The 22,626-nt window shown below is 32.5% G+C and overlaps 1 protein-coding gene across 3 annotated transcripts in view; it reads right to left on the bottom strand.

The window, feature by feature from the left end:
• The window catches only part of ry (xanthine dehydrogenase rosy), a 60,546-nt gene that overhangs the window by 21,682 nt on the left and 16,238 nt on the right, over positions 1-22,626 (bottom strand). For all 3 annotated transcript variants that reach the window (XM_080180852.1, XM_080180853.1, XM_080180851.1), the window contains exons 10-24: positions 22,504-22,599; positions 22,084-22,148; positions 15,366-15,444; positions 14,500-14,598; positions 13,497-13,644; positions 5,037-5,082; positions 4,509-4,553; positions 3,535-3,609; positions 3,142-3,203; positions 2,602-2,689; positions 1,742-1,830; positions 1,371-1,451; positions 1,128-1,189; positions 723-821; positions 75-449 (exon numbers count right to left, since the gene is read on the bottom strand). In XM_080180852.1, coding sequence (XP_080036978.1) covers positions 75-449; positions 723-821; positions 1,128-1,189; positions 1,371-1,451; positions 1,742-1,830; positions 2,602-2,689; positions 3,142-3,203; positions 3,535-3,609; positions 4,509-4,553; positions 5,037-5,082; positions 13,497-13,644; positions 14,500-14,598; positions 15,366-15,444; positions 22,084-22,148; positions 22,504-22,599 — 1,509 coding nt within the window. The remainder of the gene's footprint in view (positions 1-74; positions 450-722; positions 822-1,127; positions 1,190-1,370; positions 1,452-1,741; positions 1,831-2,601; positions 2,690-3,141; positions 3,204-3,534; positions 3,610-4,508; positions 4,554-5,036; positions 5,083-13,496; positions 13,645-14,499; positions 14,599-15,365; positions 15,445-22,083; positions 22,149-22,503; positions 22,600-22,626) is intronic.

Genomic DNA, 22,626 nt, shown 5'->3' with positions numbered 1-22,626 from the left:
AGAAAAAAAATCAATGTTATATATGAGATTTTACAGAATGTTATGTAAGAAATATTACCAGAGAAAAGGTGTACCTGAACAGCTCTAGCTGCCCGCTGAGCAAGGTCCTGATTATCCGCCAGGACCAGACCAATAATCATACCAACACAGTACACATGGGTATCAGCAAACACAAGTTCATCTGGAGTAATGGTGGTCGCAAACTTATTTTGTTTAGCACTAAGATCCTTGGCTGATACAAATTCATGGACACCTGCCATTGCCAATGCTTTTTCAGCATTAATAGATACAATTTCTGCGTGAGCATGTTGGCTAAGCACTAATGCCGCATACAATTCTCCATCCACTTGTGGAATGTCGTCTGTGTATTGAGCAGTTCCGTCCACCTGGTAATCAGCTGATTTGTGCTTCAGTGGCTTACCCAGGGCGCCATCTTTTACTTTGTTATCCTAAAATGGTTTACTCTTGTAGTGATTAACAAAATATTAAGCAGAAAGGGAGAAATAGTTAAAGGGTTTGAGTCCCAGCAAATCTCTATCATTACTTCATGGGTAAAATTCCATGCACATTAGTTGGATTTTTGGAGGAAATTAGGCAACAAGGTCAATCACTTGTTATATATCTAAATGTTATTAAGATTGACATATATTCAAATAAGAGTATTAACATATTACATATTTTAAGCTGTTTGATTATGTAAAATAATAAAATAATTTATATACCTTAATTTCAAAAAGTTGGTGAGAATTTAAAGGTTCCTTTTCAAATTCTCTAGTTGCAGATTCTTCCTCGGGTTTCAGAGTTCCAAGTTGTTTAGATACCTGTGAAAAAAAATTATGAGTTTACTCCAGCGGTTATGTATGTATCCAAACAATAGGAGCATAGCTCTAACTAAAACATTCCTTCAAATCTTAGTTTTATAGTTTTATATTATCATTATAAAAAAAAAGGTAACATAGTCAACAACTCACTAAATTATTATATTTGATATATTTTTTAGAAAGGGGAAAAATTATGCAACTAATTTAATATTTTGATCTTTAATTCCCTCTAGAAGGCATCAAATCCAGTATGTTATGTCTTTATGTAATATTGTTTTTCAGTGTCTATTATAAAGTTTACCTTACCTTGAGATATGTTTTAAAGAAGAAACTAAGCACAAGGGATTGTCTGTATCTCACCATAGCACCTGGTGACAGAGTTACCAACTTTAAAGTTAAATATTTTGATTTTTGGTAAAGTTTCAACTTGGGAGTTTAGTCATTTAAGAGTTATCAATTAATCTACTCATTTTACCCTAAGATTGCGTTTTTACATAATTCCAACTAGCATGGAATAAAATCAAAATTTTAAAAAGTTGTTAACCCTGCCTGGAGCACCGGGCGACAACTGAAGCTCTTTCTGCAGCAGATCACAACCTGTCTCTACCAATTCAGAACAGAATGACTTTCCTGAAAATAGAGTTCTGATATTTATTTCATCATTAAAATTCCTACTTTTGTTCTTCAAATTGTCTGTCCATAATTGATTAAATTGAGTTTGATGGTGTGTGTTTGATGGTGAAAAGAGCAGAAAGAGTTTGCGCTTTCTAATAATCCATGTTCTTTTTTCAAAAAATTAGAAATAATACTTTTGAGAAAACTGATACACACACATATTATTAAAAAGAATTAAAGGAAACATAAAATAGTGTTAAATTTTAATCAATAATTGTAAAATATAATGTGAAAATAAATAGTACCTTTCAGGGCAGCCATTGTATTATTGGCCAGTAAAGTTGTAGGTCCCATGCCTCCAAATGCCATGCAAATGTCATTAAGTACATTACCTGTATTTGTGCTTTATGTATTAAAGGTTAGGTTACAAAACTAAAATTAATGATAAAGTTTTTTCAATAAGTAATTGTGTCTTTCTAATACTGTCTAATTAACTATTTAACGAATTTCAGTATTTTCCATTTAGCTTGTAATCTACACATAAAAGCAGTATAGCTAATCTATACAAAAAAAAATATTTCTTAAAAATTATGTTGACCGAAGTTGCTCTAATTTCAATAATCAAAATTAAAGGGGGGGGGGCGAAAGTGACACTTTTTGAAACCAAAACTAAAAGTCAACAAAGGAACTCAACTAAAAAAAGAGTTACAGGTCTGAGATTTTGCATGGCAGTTGCTTTATAGGGATACAATATGGAACTGTGAAGAAACGGCAGCGCAACCGCCGAAAACCGCCGTTTCCCGCCGAATTTTTTTTTTGCCTTTTCTCGGCGGTTTTCGGCGGTTGCGCCGCCGTTTCTTCACAGTTCCATATTGTACCCCTATAAAGCAACTGCCATGCAAAATCTCAGACCTGTAACTCTTTTTTAGTTGAGTTCCTTTGACTTTTAGTTTTGGTTTCAAAAAGTGTCACTTTTGCCCCCCCTCCCCCTTTTAAACAATTACGTGCAAACACAATTTTCAATTGCATTAGTTATATTTTAATATCACATGTTTATTTTAAAAGGAATTAAGAATACCTGATGTATTGTCTTTTAAAGTTATATTATAAAATGCTAATAATGATTTTTGTTTGTTTATTTAAATGATATATAAAGCACTCTCCTTGGCCAAGAGTAAGATTGAAAGCTGAATTAACAATGGCAATATCATCATCTCTTCGACGTGCCTGCTTGAAAGCATAGAAATATTGTCCTGAAAATAAATATTATTAATGCAATCAAAAAATAATGGTGAACAAACCATTTGATTAAAACACTAGAGGGGGAAGGGGTTAAATAACTGTATTATCCTATCCCAATGACCTTTTGCCGGCTCTCAAGTGGGTCCTTGAAAATCAACCAATGGTGTCGGTAATATTAACACAGCCAAGTAGCAGTAAACAATTTGCTAGCAGACCAAAAAGGTCATTGGAAAAGAAGGGAGGGGGGTAGTTATCTGTATATAAATCTATGCTAGAGATTCGTTAACAAACCAACCAACTACAAAGCCAACATTGAACAAATTAGGGGGGGTACCCAACTGCAGTCATATAACTTATTTTCCTATATAAAGATTTTAATATTTATATTCATATTCCCTAGACAAATAAGCATCACTTCCCTTGACTAATAAGAGTCTATAGTCATTTATGAGTAAAGCTTTACCTTTCTTAGTAAAGGGAATATCGATGCTAACCAGGATTTCATTTGGCTTCACAATATTTTTCCTAAAATATATATATGATTTAGATTAGGTAAGAAGTCTCAAAAGTCACAGTGTTGATAAAACTTTAAGTACCGTATGATTTGCATTCCAATGTCTCATTCCTCCTAACACTCTACCTCTTTATAAATCCTTATTTAAAATGTCTATGTATCTTCTTTTTGGAAAGAAGCTTCTATTGGCGCAGGGAAGTTTTTAACTGTTTTTTGGAAGTACAACCCTTTCAAGAAAAATTAAAAAAAAAAACAATTTACTTTAAAATGAAATTAAATATGGACTTGACTTGCCTAAAGCCCTGTAGGGACACAGCCACTCGTAAATATTATTTGACTCACCTGTAAGCTGTGTAGAAGTTTTGATCAAATGGCACCTCAAACTCAGAGCTCTGGGATTTCACTGTTAGCCGAGATCTGACGGATTAAATGACGTTTTTTGACGTTTTTTTCAGGGATCTAAAGAGATAAGACAATGGTCGATAAATTTATTTACAACTCCAATGATGATAAACAGAATTTCTCCTTCTGTACACTAAAATAAGCGGTTGAAACGTTTAAACACTCAACTTAATGAATCAAAATTCATTAAAGTCATCAAAGTTGATAAGCCAAAGAATAAGAAAACATTATTATAAAACTTTGTGGACTAGTGTAATAAATAGTCCTTTGGCCCCTCGCTCTTTGCGTTTTTTTAGAAAGCTTTGCTGACAAAACTAAAATTTTCTATAATTAAACACTTAACAAAAGCAAAATTTACAATGTTTTCATTTTATTTATTTTAATCTACCAAATTAAAAAGTAATAATACAAATTTTAATTTTAAAGAAGAATAATTCTTTGCCTATATTTATAAATATAAAACAGCTAGTACACCAATTTAATTTTGATATATTTATTTTTCTCTTTTAATTTATTTAGAAATTCTAAAATAATCTTTAATAAACCATAGTACCATGAAGCTTTACATCAAACGCCTTCCTTAGGTCTAAAGTACACAATTTAAAAAATCTTATTTACTCAGACTTATATAGAATAGGATAGGTAAATAGAACAAAAATAATCTTACGTCAATATTTTAAATCTTTCTATTTTTGACACTAATAGCCCCCCCCCCTCCCATTTAAATACATTCAAATTAAGGGTTAGCAGTGCTCAACAAAATACTTTGTTTGAAAGCACCGTTTATTTTTATGTCATATATCTTTTGTCAAGTTTCATAAGAATTTATTCTCTGTTATTTTTATGCTCTTAAATTGTCTAATATTAAAAAATACAGACTGTATTTTTTTAAAAGATTAAACGTCATTTAAAACCTAGCAGCCATAAAGATTGGATTCAAGTCAGATATGGGGCTTCCTTTACAAGCATTTACAATTATAATCATATAGTTTTAATTAAGATCTATTTATACTAGCAGCTACATCCCTAGAGGGCACTAATGTCACTTAAGGGAAGAAGGGAGGGGGCAAGTTAACTTTCCGCTTTTATTATTAGTTTAAAGAGAAAAAGTTTTTTAAAAATCTTAAGGAGGTAGGTTTTTTAGCAGGGGCGATTTCTCTTGAATTTATCCAAAATAGTTATAAACTTTCGTTGAACCTATAAGAAGAAGAACCATATCGGTCCAGTGATTACCAAGATCTTAAGGTAGACACACACTCACATACAGACATCATGTTACTTTTATATAAGGATATCAGAAAAATTTCACTTTAAATTCAACATTACTTAACAAAAGAAAGTGACTTCACAAAAACATATTTGAACAATTTGATTAAGTAACGAACTTACATGTACAAGTTGTATAGTAGCTGCGCTACTAATAATGTTATAATTGTATTCCTGTCATAATATTTCCACCCACTGCAGCCACGTTTCTTATCTGCTTTCCTAGAAATACAACAAGGATTAAGACATTATTTTTCAGCTATTCTTGGAATTCAAATAATATACCGATTTGTAAAAAAAGATTATTTTATCTTCTTTTGAAAAATCCCTATGATAGCCAAGTTTTGCTGATTTTTCTAAAGCCAGAATGTTGAGCCTTTTTTACACAGAAATATTTATTTTTCACAATTCAAAATCCATCATTTTGTACCAACTAAAACACGAACATTCCTTTTAAAAAATTCTGAAAGTGAATGGATAAAAAGTGCCTTGGCCAAAGTTAAATTATTTATTATTATAACCCTATAATCATTACCAGCGGCTACGCCCCTAGAGGCCTCTAGGGGCACTTGAGAAGGGGAGTGTCGAATTTGATAACCCAATTTCTTTTTTTAGATTTTAAAAGAAAAAAAGTAAAAAAGTTTTTTGGGGGGTGCCCCCCCCCCCCCCCATTTTTAATTTTAGTTAAAAAAATTATTATTTTGGGGGGGGGGCTATTTTTCATTTTTTTTTGGGGGGGGGGGTTGGGGCTGTCTACTCCCCCCCCCCCCCCCCAAGAAAATAATTATAAACCTTCCCAGGACCTATGAGAAGCTAACCTGTTAAGGAGAACCCGATCAACTTTAAATATTTTTTTTAAAAGGAGACTTACAGACATGATAAGAACACAGAGAAGCTACTATATTGGACTAGGTATGGAAGACATGAGATAATTTAATTTTCTTCTAATATACAAAAAAGATACATAGTACAAAAAATAATGGAAATAAGTCTGGGGGGAAATATAATAGATTAATTTTGTTTATACCATCTTACTTTATTCTTTACTAGTTGCATCGCCCCTAGCCTCGCCTCTAGGGGAGGACAGGAGAAGTTAAGAAAATAACCTAAACCCATCCTAAGACATTTATAAAGCTTCCCTGTAAAGTACTGCCAATTTTGACGAGTGCTTTCTGAGATTGTAAGTTTCAGACCAAATTAACTCTACTACTCCGTATAAATAAATAGATAAAATTGTATGTACTTCAGAAGCCTGCGGGCAATCACCCTCCAAATCGTATCTGCTAAGGGCTGCAGAGAGAGATTAAATTATCGTTGCATGTCCTTTAGCAACTCTTTAATAGTGTAAGTTGCATTTAAAATTATGTACACTATTTAAACATAATGTAATTCTTTGTATAATTGCTTTTTATAAACTGTATTACAGTTGTTTGTTTTTAAATAGTTGTTATTGTTGCGCTACGTTTGGACATAACTGTCCTTGTACTGAACTACTATTAACCCATTAGTGACAATTCGTGCAATAATGCACGATTTAAAAAACCATAAAAAACACATGAAATTTGAAGGTTTAGGTCTTTTTCGGCTTAATGAATATTATAGAGTCAGGATATGGGCAAAACATTCTATTATATAAGTTTGGTATTGGTCAATCATAAATTAGTACAAAACCATTTGTTATGGCTTCACCATCAAATTCGAAAAAAATATTTTTAAGAAGGTAAAAAATACTCATTTGATTTAAATATTTTTAAAAAGGTAGACTTATCATATAGTATTTTTTATATATTTTACAACAAAAAAAGAATTTTAGACATAGGTGTTTTTTTAATGCGCTTTTTTTCACATTTAATTGTCGTACAATACTGAACGATTCGGAACGTGCACTATTGAACGATCTATAAATTCGTGTAATATAGATCGATTGGGATCGTTCACTATAGAACAATAATTTTTAAATACATTTAATGTTCCAAAAAATCAACTTTTAGCAATGTTTCATAGATGAAAATCTTCCCAGGACCTATGAGAAGCTTCACTGTAAAGGATAACCGAACAGATTCAGCAGTTAGCGAGATCCTTTTGTATACACAGACAGACAGACTATAGATATTCTGTTAATTTTCGTATTGACATTATCTATCTATCTATGTTTAAAAACACTTGCTATACCTTAACAACAACTATAAAACGTCCTTGTCTTGTCTAGTAGCAAAAAAGACAATTTCTCAATTTTTCTCCTGTTCTCTTTCTTTTTCAATGTATCTCTCTCTCTATGTCATTTTCTTTCTCTAAAGTTTTCTCTGCTATCGGCTGGGCCATTGTTATCTAATGGAGGGAGAAGTAAAATAGCCTAAAACTAACCAAAGACCTACATATATATGACATATGTTATAGACTTAAACAATCCCGTGAAGCTTCCTAAAATGGAGAACTCAATCGGTTCAGTGGTTGGCAAGATATTGACAGACAAACATAAAAAAACTAAAAGCTTTCTATAATAGGATGGATAGATCAAAATCTATAGAAGTAATTTTTTTTCTTCAATATATCAATATGTAATGGATGTCTGTATGTCTATCTATCTTTCTATGTGTTTTCTAAAATTCATTTCTATCAAAAAGCATTTAAATCTATATATATCCATTTAATTTTTTCATATATGCAATAAGTATTCTTAAGTATATACACCTCTAAATAGCCTAAAACCGACTGACAAAGTAAAACTCGGTGCTTATTGCTTTTAGAAATCTTCATATTTAGGATTTTTCTTCTATCAGAATAAGCTTACGTATAATACAAAAAACTTTTTAGACATAGCCACATTTAGAACTATAAAGTAGCTTTGCAACTAAATTTAATTGATACAAATTTTTAGCCCTCTCACAGCAAATAAACAAGGATAAACATATTTAAAAGTAGCGCAGCAATAATAGGGAAGTTTTTTGGAGGGTAAAAGGGTTATATTAAAATTATACAATTATTAAGGACTTTTTTAATTGTTAAGTTTATGAAAGTTGAGGTTTTTAAAGTCTAGTTCCCTTATAGAAATATCCTACAGATAATCAACTTCTTTCTTTACATCAAAATTCTAAAGTAGAAAGTATTGTTTTCACGTCTTTCGAATGTGATAGGTACTCTTAACGCTAAAGTTTCTAAAATATACAAATAACTATTTGTCATTATTATTCTAAAGGAAAATAAATAATGAAAACAACAACCACACCACAATCCCCTCTTGCTACGCATATTCAAAATCTTTAACCCTTTCTTTCAGCTGTTTTTGAAATATATATTTGGCCTGTACAAAGATGTTAGTTTGATAAAGTAGTCTTGGGTTAAGATGGATCAATAGATTTTAAAACTATTCTAAAGGAATAATGCATTGGGACAATACATTGATATACAATTATATCCCCAATGATGATAAACAGTATTACTGATTCGGTAATTTAAAAATAATGGTTTAAAAGTTTGGACACAACTCTTTTGGAAACAACAAACCAAAATGCAATAAAAATTTCCACAGGTATACACTTTTGGGTACCAGTGTAATTTACAGCCCATGTCCCCTCCCTCCCTGTTAGTTATAGAGTCGCTGCGCATATAGAGAATGTCCAAAATTCATGGCGAATTTAACCAATTTTTACTTACCCTAAAAAACTTTAATATTCTTTTGGGGGCATATTTAGCCATCCCCCCCACCAATATGTAAGGGTTAAGCTTTAAAATTTTGCTATAATTAGGGTTGGTCTGTCCGTCCGTCAAGGACAGTTAACTCTTTTTTTTTAATTTAAACAGGTTAGAATTGAATACTGATTCCTATTACCACAAGGAATAATGTTATTAGCAAAGCATCTCTATATTCAAGTCCTGAAAATGTAAGTATGTCCTTATACAGTATCCTGTATTTAAGAAGTTTGAACAAATTTGCTTCCAATTTTGTTTAGACTTATATATTCATTTTTTGCTTATTTAGTTTTGACACTCTATAAGTGTTAATTTTTGTTTGTCTTACTATTTCAAGGTTTCGCTTTTATGGATGATGTTATCCTTAAATGAAAATTGATTAGAAATGAAGCAGCTTATTTTTTGTTTTTATTTTATACATACCCCCCCGGGCCCCCCCCCCCCCCCCCCAATTTGTGATCAAGGTGCCTCTGGAGATATATATAAGCCAACTTATCTTAGCATAATATTCCCCTTCCCCCACCTCCCCCATCCCCTCAATAATTATGGTTTATTTGTGCAATTGTGTTTCAATTTTTAGTGTCGTGCAGTAGTGTTCGATCCGAATCGTGCAGTACTGAACGAAAAAAAAAACTTTTTTGTCTTACATATTATCAAAAAACTTATTTCGAGACTTGTTTAAGTTTGATAAAAACTAAGAAACCCTGAAATTTTCACAAAAATCGGATCACGGGAAGTAGAATTGTCACTAATGGGTTAAAAGTAGGAAAATAAACAATAAATAATAGATTAAAAGATGCGTAGCATATCTATCAATGTATTCTTTCCAACTGATCTTACAGTGCTTACAGGGATCTGCTGGGATAAGACAATGGACGATAACTTCTATAGTTGAAAATTATTGGTATAAAAAATTAGACACAAATCAATATTTTCTCAAAGTAACCAAAGTTTGTAAGCCAACAAAAGAAGGTTTTTATATAAAACATTGGGTACCAGTATAATCTACAGTCCCCTCCCTCTTGTATTGTCCCTTTTTAAAAGTGAAGCTTTTCTATAATTAGGATCGGTCCGTCCGTACGTCCGTCCGTACGTACGTCACAATTAGCTCTTTTCGTTAATTTAAACAGGTTAGAATTGTCCTATCGATTCCAAACTTTGCATGATGATTCCTGTAGTAGTTAGGTACAATTTAGAAAGCGTAGCAACTCTATAATCAATACCAGAATGTCCGTACGCCATTTTAAACATGTCGATTTTAAACTTTTTTGGCAACAAATCTTTGTATGTTAAAATAATCCGATTCTTCTGATTTTTTTTAACGGATTCCTAGAACAACAAGGTACAATGTTTTAAGCGAAGCATCTCTATAAACAAGTCCCAAAAATGTAAGTATTTCCCTAAACAGTATCATCTATTTATGCAGTTTTGCAACAAATTTACTTACAATATTGTTTGTACTGGTGCTTTAATATTCTGCTAATTCAGTTCTGACAATCTACAAGTGTTAATGTTCGTTGTCCTTCCATTTCAGAGCTTCACTTTTATGGATGTTGTCATCCTTTTTCTCGATAGTTTTTACAGTGATTATAAATCTTTGACCAATAATGACAAAGTTATACAGCTAAGAACATCTCTAGAAAAGCTACACACCACATAAAAAAAAACTCATAATTAATTATCATTAATCCTAATTAAACATTCAATAAGAAATCAGGGAAAATATCCTTTCAAAAATGTTCATTTTTATACAAAAATATTTATTTTTTCTTCATATTAAAAAACTAAAGGCAAGCCGGCCATCCATTTTTAGAGCAGATTTGTTGTGGCTGAAGGGTATTTAAATTGGGCTTATTTTACTGCGGCTGACAGCCGTGGACTTAAAGTGCCAGCTGCCAATAGGGTAAGATTGTTGACAATAATTTAGCAAGATTGCGGCTGAAAAAATCTATCTGAATACTAATCTATCCATCTCCCATTGAAAATGTGTAAGAACAATAAATGAATATGAATAATGAGAACCTATTTACGTCATTAGTGATTATGTATAATATAATATTTATATTTAATTAACATTGGAAATAATAAATATATATTTTTTTTTAGATAAAGTGAGGTTTTTAGTCTGTAATTTAAAATTTTGACAAACATTTAACCGATTAAGTTCTCCGTTGTATGGAAGCTTAATGTAAATTTTGGGAAGGTTTAAGGCTATTTCATATTAAGACTTAATCTAAAGAGGGTTTTAGACTATATTTAAGGCTATTTTATATTAAGACTTAAGTCATGGTTTTAGACCATATTTACCTACTTCTATAATTCAGCCACTTATCTATAGTATAAAGAAGTAGGGTATTTTTCTATATCTAAAAATCTCGGAAATTTCTAATCCAAATGGGCTGTACTTTTCAGGGAAGCTTTAAAAATATCTTGGGATGGTTAATTGTGCCTAGAGGCTGGGGTGAAGCAACTAATGATTTAATAAATAAAATTACCAGAATGTCTGTCTTTATGTGAACTGTGAGCATTTTTTCATTATGATTGTTTAGTCTTTGTCGTTTTTAATCTTGTACAAACTAAAGCTGTTTGCGAATATGGTTGTTTGCATACTTGTTCAACCAAATATTTACATTAATTATTTGACCAAATCACCTTTTATAGAAATCTTTTGTGGCTAGCCTATTCAATCATATTAGTGGTCAAAGTTAGAAAAAGAACTGGGTTTCCATTTTATTAACATTTTGAATAGCGTGGCTATTCTAGACTATGTTTTAATCAACCAACACCCATCATAGACATCTGCCCTCGCTGTAACGATGCATATCACACAACTAATCACTTATTCAGCTGTAAGAACAATCCGACCACACTCAGTGTCAGAGACCTTTGGTCTAAGCCACAGGAAACATCCAGATTTTTAAACCTGACAAGAAACGACGATGATCCAGGCTGAGTTGAAAGGGCTAAAACAACCACAACTATATTTTAACGTCGTCACTAGATTTACGTTAATTATGATTAAATTTAAATTTTAAAGCATAATTTCTTAACATTAAATTTTCTATCCAAAGAAAATATAAAAAAATATATTTTTGTTTCATTGATTCATTCTGAGTGTAACAATTCTTTTAAAATTATATTCATAATCTGGTTTCTATTTTGTAACATATTGAATTCCATGGCTCCCTATTGTGTAAATGTGAAGGGTACCTCAAGTGAGGTTTCTATTTTGTAACATATTGAATTCCGTGGCTCCGTATTGTGTATATGTGAAGGGTACCTCAAGTGAAGTTTATATTTTGTAACATATTGAATTCCGTGGCTCCCTATTGTGTATATGTGAAGGGTACCTCAAGTGATGTTTTTATTATGTAACATATTGAATTCCGTGGCTCTCTGTTGTGTATATGTGAAGGGTACCTCAAGTGTCCTTAGGTAAATTAAATTATTTTGTAAAGGATCTGTTTATACATTTCAAGCCGAATATACGATCATCAACAGCTACAGAATAGTTATAATTGTTATGCAAAGTAACAGAATGTCCGTCTGTCTATCTGTTTATGTGTCTTCAACTAAATCGATATGGTTCTCCTCTACAGTGAAGCATTGTATGGGCGAGAGAGGTTTTTCTAGGAAGGTACCTCCACCCTCCAAAGATAAATTGCCCTTTAAAAAAATACCCAATTCATTCTTTATATTTTTTTTAACTAGCGCCAACTTAACCCCTCCCTTTCCCCTTTACCTCAATTACCCCTAGAAGACTTTAGGGGCATGGCCTCTAGGACTTAATAAGGATGTAATAACTAAACCTTTAAAACTAAAATGAACAAGAAATTTGATCATAATTTTTTATAAGAAAAATGAAGTGTAAACTCAATGGTATTGATTATAAAATTACATGGTATCTAATTGTTAAAGATATCCTTGTCCAAGGATAGCAATCGATAGGAAGACTCTAATATAAGTAAATAAAGGCTCAAGAAGTTCATAGCGGACGAACAGGCCAACGAACGTAGATTTTAAAAACAACATAAGCATTTTGGTTGTATTTGTATGAAGTTTAGATTGAAGTGGTGTCTCCTTATAAATCAAGTGGATGTGGCACTGAAACCTCACAAATTGTGTTTATGATTATATTTGTTATCTATCTATCTGCTTTTGTTAATCATGTACATATATTTATATCGCATACAGTGGTGTATTCAGGGGGTGGGGGTGAACCTTAGCTGGATCTTTAAATCATTTCAATGGTGCGCCAAATCGGGGTGAGCCAACTTTCCACCAATGAGAGCACAGCATTTTACGAAATGCCGCGCTGTGGTTGGCTGAAATTCGGCGCATCCCGATTTGGCGCACCATTGAAATGATTTAAAGATCCAGCTCTTGTCTGGTAGGAGAAAAGGGAAAGTATAAACATTCCCATAACAATGTTAAAAAAGTTGTTGTAACCCCTCTTCACACCCCATTTCCCACATGTATGATCACATCGTGTTATAGACAGTTGTACGCGGATATGAAAATTAGAAAAAAGATAATTTAATATTTTAGGCCAGACCGACAAAATATAGATATATTCCAGGAGTTGGGAGTAGAGTATTCAGCCACCGAGCTGAAGTTCATTTTAAGAGGCTGCGGTTGGGTTGCCATCCTCAAAATTATTATTTCAAAACAACAGATTTCTGCTTCTATACAAATGTAAAACATATTCTTGTTTAACTTTAATGTTTAAGTACAAAATTTGCTGATTCAAAAGCAAAAAAAGATTGCAAGATATAGAGCCTAATAAAAAATGACGTCATACAATGCAAATGACTAATGATAGGCCAGCATACATTGAAATTGACCAATGGCTAAAAATATATACGGGCCTATCATTTGTGATTTGTATTGTATGACATTAATTTTTTATTAGGCACTATAAGCAGCTTCAAAAGATTAATTTTCACCTGCAAACCATTGAAGCATGCTGACAATCTCTCTGAAAATTGCAGTTTTTTCCTCTGGTAGGCTGGCCATCAGGGACAGGCAGGTCTCCTCTATTTTTGACAGGGTTACTCCGGACCCAATCTTTAATCCGGTTTCTGTAGTTGTGATCTAAAACATAAAAGGGGGTCATTTTTTGTGTATTTTCTGTAAAGTTAAGTGTAACCAATTTGTCAAATGCTCTAATTAAGTCAAACTGTTCTTAATTATGACAAATATACATAAAAAATGGTCTTAAATAAGTACAGTTTGACTTAATAAGAGCAATTGACTAAATGGTTTTACTAAACTTTATACTGCAAATACATCAAAAAAATTACCCCCTTTGAATATATACCTTTACTAGCCATGAATTAAGTTAACATAAAACAATAGATATAATTTAGATGCAAAATCTCAAGATCAGCCAATAGGAAGACAATGAAGCAAAAATCCGGCCATATTATTTGGTAAATAAAAAGCAAGCTACTACAAGACATACTATATCTATTCCTAAAACTGAGGTTTTTTTTAGCTGTTGAAATATTTCAAGGGGGGGAGGGGTTACAATATAATCAAATAAGCAATTATGAAGATTCAATACCAACGGTGTAACACGCATATTCTACTACTTTTTTACATACATGGCTAATCCCTAAAATCTATGGAAGGTAGGGCAGTGAACCTAAACCCATCACAAGACCTATGTAAAGCATTCCTGGATGACTAAATTGGTTAAGTGGCTACAAAGATCTTAGCGGCCAAAAAGCCTTACTACTTCATATGATAGGTTAAATATCTTTTGAAAATGGAGAATAGGGCCAAATGTTCGGGCTTACCAAACAGGTATTAATTTTTATAATTTTCAGTTTAATATTCGTGAAAAATTTATGTAATACACTATATTTAAATAGGGCTAGGAACCGGTTCTTATCTAGCGGATTTTCATCGGTTTTAAAGCCATACTGGAAAAAAATTGTTATTTACCTGATTTAGTTCTGGAACTAGTGTAGGATAGATATAAACAGGATAGTCACAGTGCTTAAACTTTACCTCCACACCAAGTTCTGTATTACCAACTACAATCTAAACAAGTAGAATTAGTGCTTTCACACAAAGTACCTTGTTAAGCACTTACAACCCTCCTTAATTTTGAAAATATGGTAAAGGGTAGCTTTCTCTTTGTTGGTTAATTAGTTTAGTTCAGGTTAGTGGTACTGGGTAGCCCCATAGGGTTACAACACAACAGGTCCCACAGGGGTAGAGTCTCTAACAGAGTTTAGGCAAAGAAAAAACTACTCAACTCTGCCTTATGACTTTTTGAAGTAAGGAACACTGAGCAGGCATTTGTGTTTAAAAGATAAGGCAACAATAAAAAGATGATAAGAAAAAAAGTGAGATTTCAAAAAATCCGTTTTGCATTGCAGTTTTCGACATAGGTCGCACAACAAGTTCAATTTGCGCACAGACTTAGAAAAACTGCCGATAAATAAACTGTAAAGAACTTATGTTTTTCCAACTACAATTTTAAAAAAGAAATATGATAATAAAAATCACAGCAATAAGAAAAGTTAGAATCCAAACAGTTATCAAACACCATGATAAAGTCCAAACACACAAATCAAACTTTGTTTGACTATTACACCGACAATTTGGTCCACAATATAGGTACAAGAAAGGTTTATAAATGTTTTGAGGAGGGTACCACCACCCTTCCAAAAGACATTTCCCATTGAAAATATGATCCCTCAAAAAGCTAAAGATCTCGGGAATGGCTGGTAAAATATAAAAGTACCAAGAGTCTTTGAAGAAAGAAAAACTGATATACAATATACATGGTCAAAATATGATACCTTTGCGTGTGGGTATTCTTGTTTTAGCATCAGCAATTGTTGTAATGTTGTTGGTCTGAACCAAGACACTCTAGCTCCCCTAAAATAATAGCAAGAAAATTCATATCATCTCAGCAATCTAAGAAGTAATACAATGGACGATAAATTAGATGAACATCCCCAATGATGATACACATAAGTACCCCTTCTGTAGATTAAATTAGTGGTTGGAACGTTTGGTCACTAAATTTAAAGAAACAACCAATCAAAATTCAATGCAAGTCTCTAAAGTTGTTAAAGGAAGCCTGCAAGAAATACAACGCTTTAACTGCTGAAAGACTGCCACAAGTAGACCCAATTCCCCAAATTTGAAGCCTTCAGCTTCTATAACAAAAAAGTTCTAGGCATTTTAAAATGCCATTTTATGTACAATGAAAATTTTTAAAGAATTACAGTGCTAATGTTAGAAATTTTGAAATTAAACTACGTGGCCTAGAAACAAAATTATAAGCTTATTTTTGTCATAAATTTAGGCAACCAGTAACTAATTATAATTTTACAATAAAAATACCCATTTTTATAGTCAAAATCATTAAAAAAAATTAAGTTTAACTTGCGTTGTACTGAATGTACTGTAGCCAATCAGAAGGCTGAATCAGCTAAGCAACCAATCACAGCTGAGTTTCCCCCTTTGTTTCCGCTATGATTTTCGTTTAAAAATGCAATTTAAATCGAATTTTTTTCATTGATTTTGACTATGAGATGTGGTGTTTTTATTGTAAAAATGTAATCAGTTACCGGCAATGTAAGTTTCTGACAAAGGCAAAGTCATAATTTTGTGTCTAGGCGACGTAATTTAATATTGTTTTTTCTTTTATAAGCATTGGAAATCTTTGAAAATTTTCATTGTACATAAAATGCTATTTTGAAATGCCTAGCACTTTTTTGTTATTGAAGCTGAAGGCTTTAAATTTGGGATATTGGGTCTACTTGTGGCAGTCTTTCAGCAGTTAAAGCGTGGTATTTCTTGCAGGCGTCCTTTAAGCAAACGAATTAAAAAACCTATTTTTGAAAATTTTGGGACTAGTGTAATAAACAGCCCAATGTCCCCTAACTCCCTAAAATCATTTAGATATATTAGATATACTCTACAAGGTTTATTCATGGAAAAAATTCAAGTAAATTGATTGTAAGGCGTTTTTTCAATATTTTCATCTTTTATTTAATTGTAAAAGTATAGTACTGATATGAAAAATGGCATAAAGTCTTTGAGACATAATTTTTTTACGGAAAGACCTCAGTAACAGCTTACTAAAAGGTCTCATATACGTCCACAAATTATCATTATTTAATTAAATTTAAGGGAGAGTAGGTACACTCTTCTTCATTAAAGATATCTTCGAAAAATATCCCTCCACCTCAATCTTAACAAATAGATTTTTTTCTGCTGTGAAAAAACCTTCCCCCCTCCCCTTCCTCTTAAGTGCTACTAGAACTATAAAAGCACAGTTAATCTTTCTATGTTCATATCCATCCTTGTTTTATTTGGAAGATTTTCTAAAATGAATTAATTATTTATTTGGATTCGATATACATTATACATACTTCTATTTCCAATATTTCTTTTCAGAAAAGTAAAGGAATAAACAGAAAATATTAATCTTCTAACAACTCTTCCCTTTAATATTTAAAATCTATCAAAATCAGACATTTCATTTATAAAAGTAGTACAGCAAAAACAATATACAAAATTCCAAAGTATTATTTGTTTTTTTAAAAATTTAAATACATCAACATACAAAGAATTTATTGCCATACATTTCATTACTGGCAAAGAGACAGACTTAGTGTAACTTTTAGAGTAGACTTGCAACACAAAAAAAAGGATTTTTCAATGATTGAATCGTAAATTTTATACCTGGAACTACTATATATTCAATCTATACTTGCTGCAATGGTAAAAATAGATTTTCAATAAATTTCTTTTAGAACTTTCTCTCTCTCGCTTCCTTCTCTTTCTCTCTCCCTTTCTTTCTTTCTCTTTCTCTCTCTTTGGCATGAATTATGAATAAAAGTTTTGCTTAGATCAGAAATATGTTTGTTAAATACCACAAAAATATATCAAAGTGATTTTGATTGTATAAAATAAAAACACTGAATTGACTCACAGAGAAAGGACAATAGAATATAAAAAAAATCACAAAACCTTCATAAAAATATATGTCTTTTAGTGCATGACCGACGGATTGACAGACAAAGTAAACTGGTATAAAATGTACAATTATAGGATTAAAACCAGTTTTTTGTAGCCCCGAGATGCCGAAGTCACGGACTAAAAAACTTGTTAGAATTTTATGATTGTATTGTACATTTTAATATTCGTATAAAACTGGATATAATACGATGCTAGACATAATTGTTTTCGCATGGATGAGAACCGGTTCCAATCCACACGAGAAAATCAATACCTTTTTTAATAATATGCAAAGGGTTATTGATGGATGGGGGGGGAGAAGGCATATAAAAAAGTATCCTTATTTTTTTTATTAAACCCTGAAGTCTCAATTTACCGACGAAAAAAAATTTTTAACATGTTATATTTGTATGAATATATGAACATATGCTTTTTCTGCATGTTTTTAGATAAATATCTGTTCACAAACAAACGTATGGTTAGGCAAATAAAGAAAAAAAAAGTATAAAATTTTGCAACTATTTTTTGGGAAAGGTTAAAAATTTTCAAATCTGTAGCACAGATACTTTGGTATTATCCTCTTAGAAATTTTTTTTTCAATTTTGAAAATTTGAGTACCACCTCCCCCCCCCCCCCCCCCCCCGACAACGAACAACTCTGGCCGCAGCGCTCGGCTCCCTAACCTGCCTAGCCGCAGCGCTCGGCCCCCTAGCCTGCCTAGCCGAAGCGCTCGGCCTTCTTGCCTGCCTAGCTGCAGCGCTCGGCTCCCTAGCCTATAACCTAACCTAAACTAAAATAGTTGTTCGTTGTCGGGGGGGGGGGAGGAAAACGCCGATACTTTAACTAGTGTATGGCCGAACGTTCTCCTTTCCAGGGAAAATTTGAACCACGAAGGAAAGCACCCAAGCTTAGACCGTCTACTGAGGTAGCTGTGTTTAGTGCCCTACAAAAATGGGGATAGATGGTACAGCTTTTGGCCTTCCTATTCTATTGACGTCATAGTAGAGGGAAAGAGAAAGGGAAGGGGGAAAGATACCCACTAAAAAAGGATGAGGTATAGGGTATTTCCTGACGTCAATAGAATAGGTAGACCGATGCAGTGACATATATCACCATTTTGCTAGGGCACTACTCTGCGGAGAACTATATTTTCCAGTAGCCTTACATGTATTTGGGGATATCCTAAGCTTATTATAAATAAACCTTAATGAACTTTCTATAAATACATTTTTAATGGTATGGCCTAAAACCACCACAAGACCAGTAGGTATATTCCCTGAGGAAATTGGTTCAGAGGTTACCAAGATCTAAAGCGTCGTATAGACTACTTTTTTTATTATGGATGAGAAAAAAAATATTTTTATATCTTACATAAATTTTTGAAATGCTTTATTTAATATTTTATATGACATTTTTATTATTCTCTTAGGTTTACACTTTACTTTTAGATAAAAACTTATTTTTCTTTATTTGTATAGTTTGTACTAATATATTTGTATGAAATAGAGGCTGTTTTATTTTTTTAGGTGGGGAGGGGGGGGGGTAATTCATTCTAAAAGACATTCAAGAAGGTTAAGGGGTCTTAAGGGGAACGAGATAAATTGATAAATAACCCCAATTATAGGAACAAAACAACCCCTAATATTGAATAATATTATTGGTGAAAAGTTTACATATTAGCGATTTCATAAAAAGTCCCCTAAAATTTTATTTCAATTGATGACATAATGTGTTTATAAAACTTTGGGTACCTGTATAATTGATTAATAACAAACTGTATAAATACCAAAACTTTTGACTGAAGCCTTTTTATTTAATGCGTAACTTAATACTTATTCTTTTTACATACATAAACCTTCAAAAGTAAAAAAATATACTAAAAAAAAGTACTTTATTATGCAGATAAATTTTTAATTTAGCATTTTCAATTATTTTTCATTGATATTTTTTCCATTTGAATTATTTTTAAAAAATTAGATATATATAATATTAATTATATTTTTATTTATCATGTCTTTGTCTATTAAGCTATAAAAATTGGAAAGAATTTTAATGAATATAATAGATTTGAAATCTGCTTAAAATTTTAAGGATTTTTTTATAAAATTCGTTTTTTATATAATTCATTATTTAAAAGCGCAAATTCAATTTAAGTTAATAAATTTTGACTAATAGGATAGGTGGATTGGAAACTACCTGCGCTCTAATTGGTTGAATGATGTACGTCACTTAAGCTTCTCCAATCAGGGCGCAGATAGTTTTCAATCCACCAATCACAGATGTCAAAATTATTTAACTTAATTTGTATTTGCGCTTATAGAATTATACAAAAAAAACTAATTTTATAAAAATTCCTTAAAATTTTATGCAGATTTCAAATCTATTATATTCATTAAAATTCTTTCCAATTTTTATAGCTTATTGTCTATCTCTCTTTTTTATGATCTTTATAAAACTATATCTCCCAAACAATGTTTGTAAAAATTTTGCTAGCATAACAATGCGCATTCATATTTTAATGCAGTAGAATATTAATATAGAATCCATTCTATATTTTAGATGCAAAGCTACTCAACAAACTATCTAAATTTATCAGTTAGTGAACTTGTCGTGTTGACTTGGGAATTTCTATGGATGAGTGGATATGTTAAAGCCCCCCCGGGCCCCTCCCCCCTTCCGACATTAAAAAAATATGTATGATCTTTGTAATTCCCGCGTACTACGGTTCACTTTTGGGCTCTATTTATTCGGATGGAATAATATAGGACACCTGCCTTAAACAGCAGGGAGGAAGTGAAGGGACAATGGATCGAATATTCAACATTTTAGGGTCTCAAACCTTGGGGACCAGCTTAAAGTGTTCGCAATGTATTTAGACTGAATTTGGGGACTTTGGGGACTTGCGCATAATTGCCGCAGAATTTGTTATGAATCTAGCAGACAAAAATAAAAAACAAACAATTAACACATTATCCAGCAGACAAAACATTTATATAGTATAAAAATATTTCGGCTGGTTCTAACAAATACATTTTTTCTCATAAAAAAGGTCATCTCATGTCTAGAAACTGTATTGTGATATTTGTGTAATAAACAATCTTAGAACCCTTCGTTTTATCCTGAATTTTAGTGGAAGGTGATAATAGGAGAAGGAAAGAAGAAGTTGTAAAGAGCGATTTTTTCTAGTGAATAATTACAGAATGTTTACTCTATTGTGATATACTGGTAACCTAATTTATAAGTAGATGTTTTTTTCTTAGAACTCTTATTTTGAGTTTCCTATTTTTGATAACCATAAACACCATAGGCGTCCAAGGGGGGGGGGGGTAATGGGGCGATTACCCCCCCCCATTCAAAATTTACCCCTACCCTGGGGGTGCCGTAGGCACCCCCAACCATTTAGGAGGGGTTATTTACCCCCCCCAAACAATTTTGGGGGGGTAAATACCCCCCCCAAAATAAAAAATCTCTAATAAAAAAAATTTTTGCGCATTTTTAATAATATATATTTAATAAAATTTAAATTACCCCCCCCAAAAATTTTACCCCGGGGGTAAATTTTGGGGGGGGTAAACTAAATTTACCCCTGCCAACAGATTTCAGGGGGGGTAATTACCCCCCCCCCCAAGCAAATTTTACCCCCGGGGTAAAAATTTTGGGGGGGGTAAAAAAAATTTACGTCGCGCTTCGCGCGCCATTTTACCCCCCCCAAAATAAAAAGCTTGGACGCCCCTGATAAACACTTTACAAATTTCTGTATATTTTCTGGATAAATCTAGTTTTCATAGCCATTCAGAGAAAACTCTTAAATTAAATTAATTGCCCATTGTCCCCTCTCTTCCTCCCTGGTTAAACAGGCAAATATTAGAAATTGCATGTCTGCCATCTAGCGCAGGGATGTCCAAGCTTTTTATTTCACGATGGTGGGGGCGGGGGGAGGGTGGAAAATGAGTTTTTAAAGATTTAGGGGGATAATCTAAAGTATTTCTTTTAAAAATTGGGGTGGCATACGGCTCCCAAAAATTTGGTTGGTGTCAGTAAACCCCCCTTACCCCATCCCATCTGGACTTTCTTCTGGTTTTGAACTATCCATCTGATAGCAGAAATTGAAGATCATATGAAACAATTCCTAAGCATTCTAAGGTTGAATATCATTCTTATTCATACGCGAAAACACTTAAGTCAACAAAATATAAGATTTTAAAGGGACATAATACACAAGATTACCCCTTCTGTAGATTACCAATATTGATTGAAACGTTTGGAATCTCAACTTATTAAACCAACCAATCAAAATTTTATATAAGTCCCCAAAGTTAGTGAGCCAAGGAATTAGAAAACGTTATCATAAAACTTTGGGGACTAGTGCATTAAACATCCCATTGTCCCTCCCTGTTTATAATTACTGATTATTACAACAACACAAAATGCCTCACTAAAACAATAAACCAACCCTCCTTTTACTCATTTGCTATTATGCATATTATGCGGAGATGAATGTATACTGGATGCATTACACTCTACGCTGATTTACCAGATATTTACCTAAACAGGAGATACTGTTGGTCCAGGACAGGATTCACCATCAGTTCTGGAGGGAAAACAGGCTCCTAAAACATTACATGCACAATAGTAAGAAAAATGAGCATTTTCATAATTAGGAACAAGAATATCAACCAAACAGGAATTATATTTTCCCAACTGTGGACAACTGTCTTAAATACGATTCGCAGAATTTCCATATTGCTTTTATTGATCTTGTTCTGGCATGCTATAAATGTTATCAATTAAGAGAATTAATATAGCATAAGCAAGATTATTTTTACCGATCATTGTCTTCTTTTTTTCGACAACAAAACAGCTGCTTGTCATTCCCGCGTTACTATTAAACATAAAAGTCTTTTTTTCTTTCAAGTAGCGCAGCTATAATATAACTAGGTTACATCCATCCGTATTTGATATTACCTGAGTTGGAGAATAAGGCAGGAAGTTGGAGCTGTCAAAAAGTTGTTCTTCCCCGGGGAGGTCTGGCTCCCCACATCCTCCAGTACCTCCATTCTCCTGGGATTGTAAAAATAGAGATAGATA

This window comes from Acartia tonsa, chromosome 13, assembly GCF_053477335.1.
Source record: "Acartia tonsa isolate MP-2025a chromosome 13, ASM5347733v1, whole genome shotgun sequence".
Lineage (NCBI taxonomy): Eukaryota > Metazoa > Arthropoda > Copepoda > Calanoida > Acartiidae > Acartia > Acartia tonsa.
Note: the sequence above shows the minus strand (reverse complement) of the source record. Positions and strands in the feature narration are given on the sequence as shown.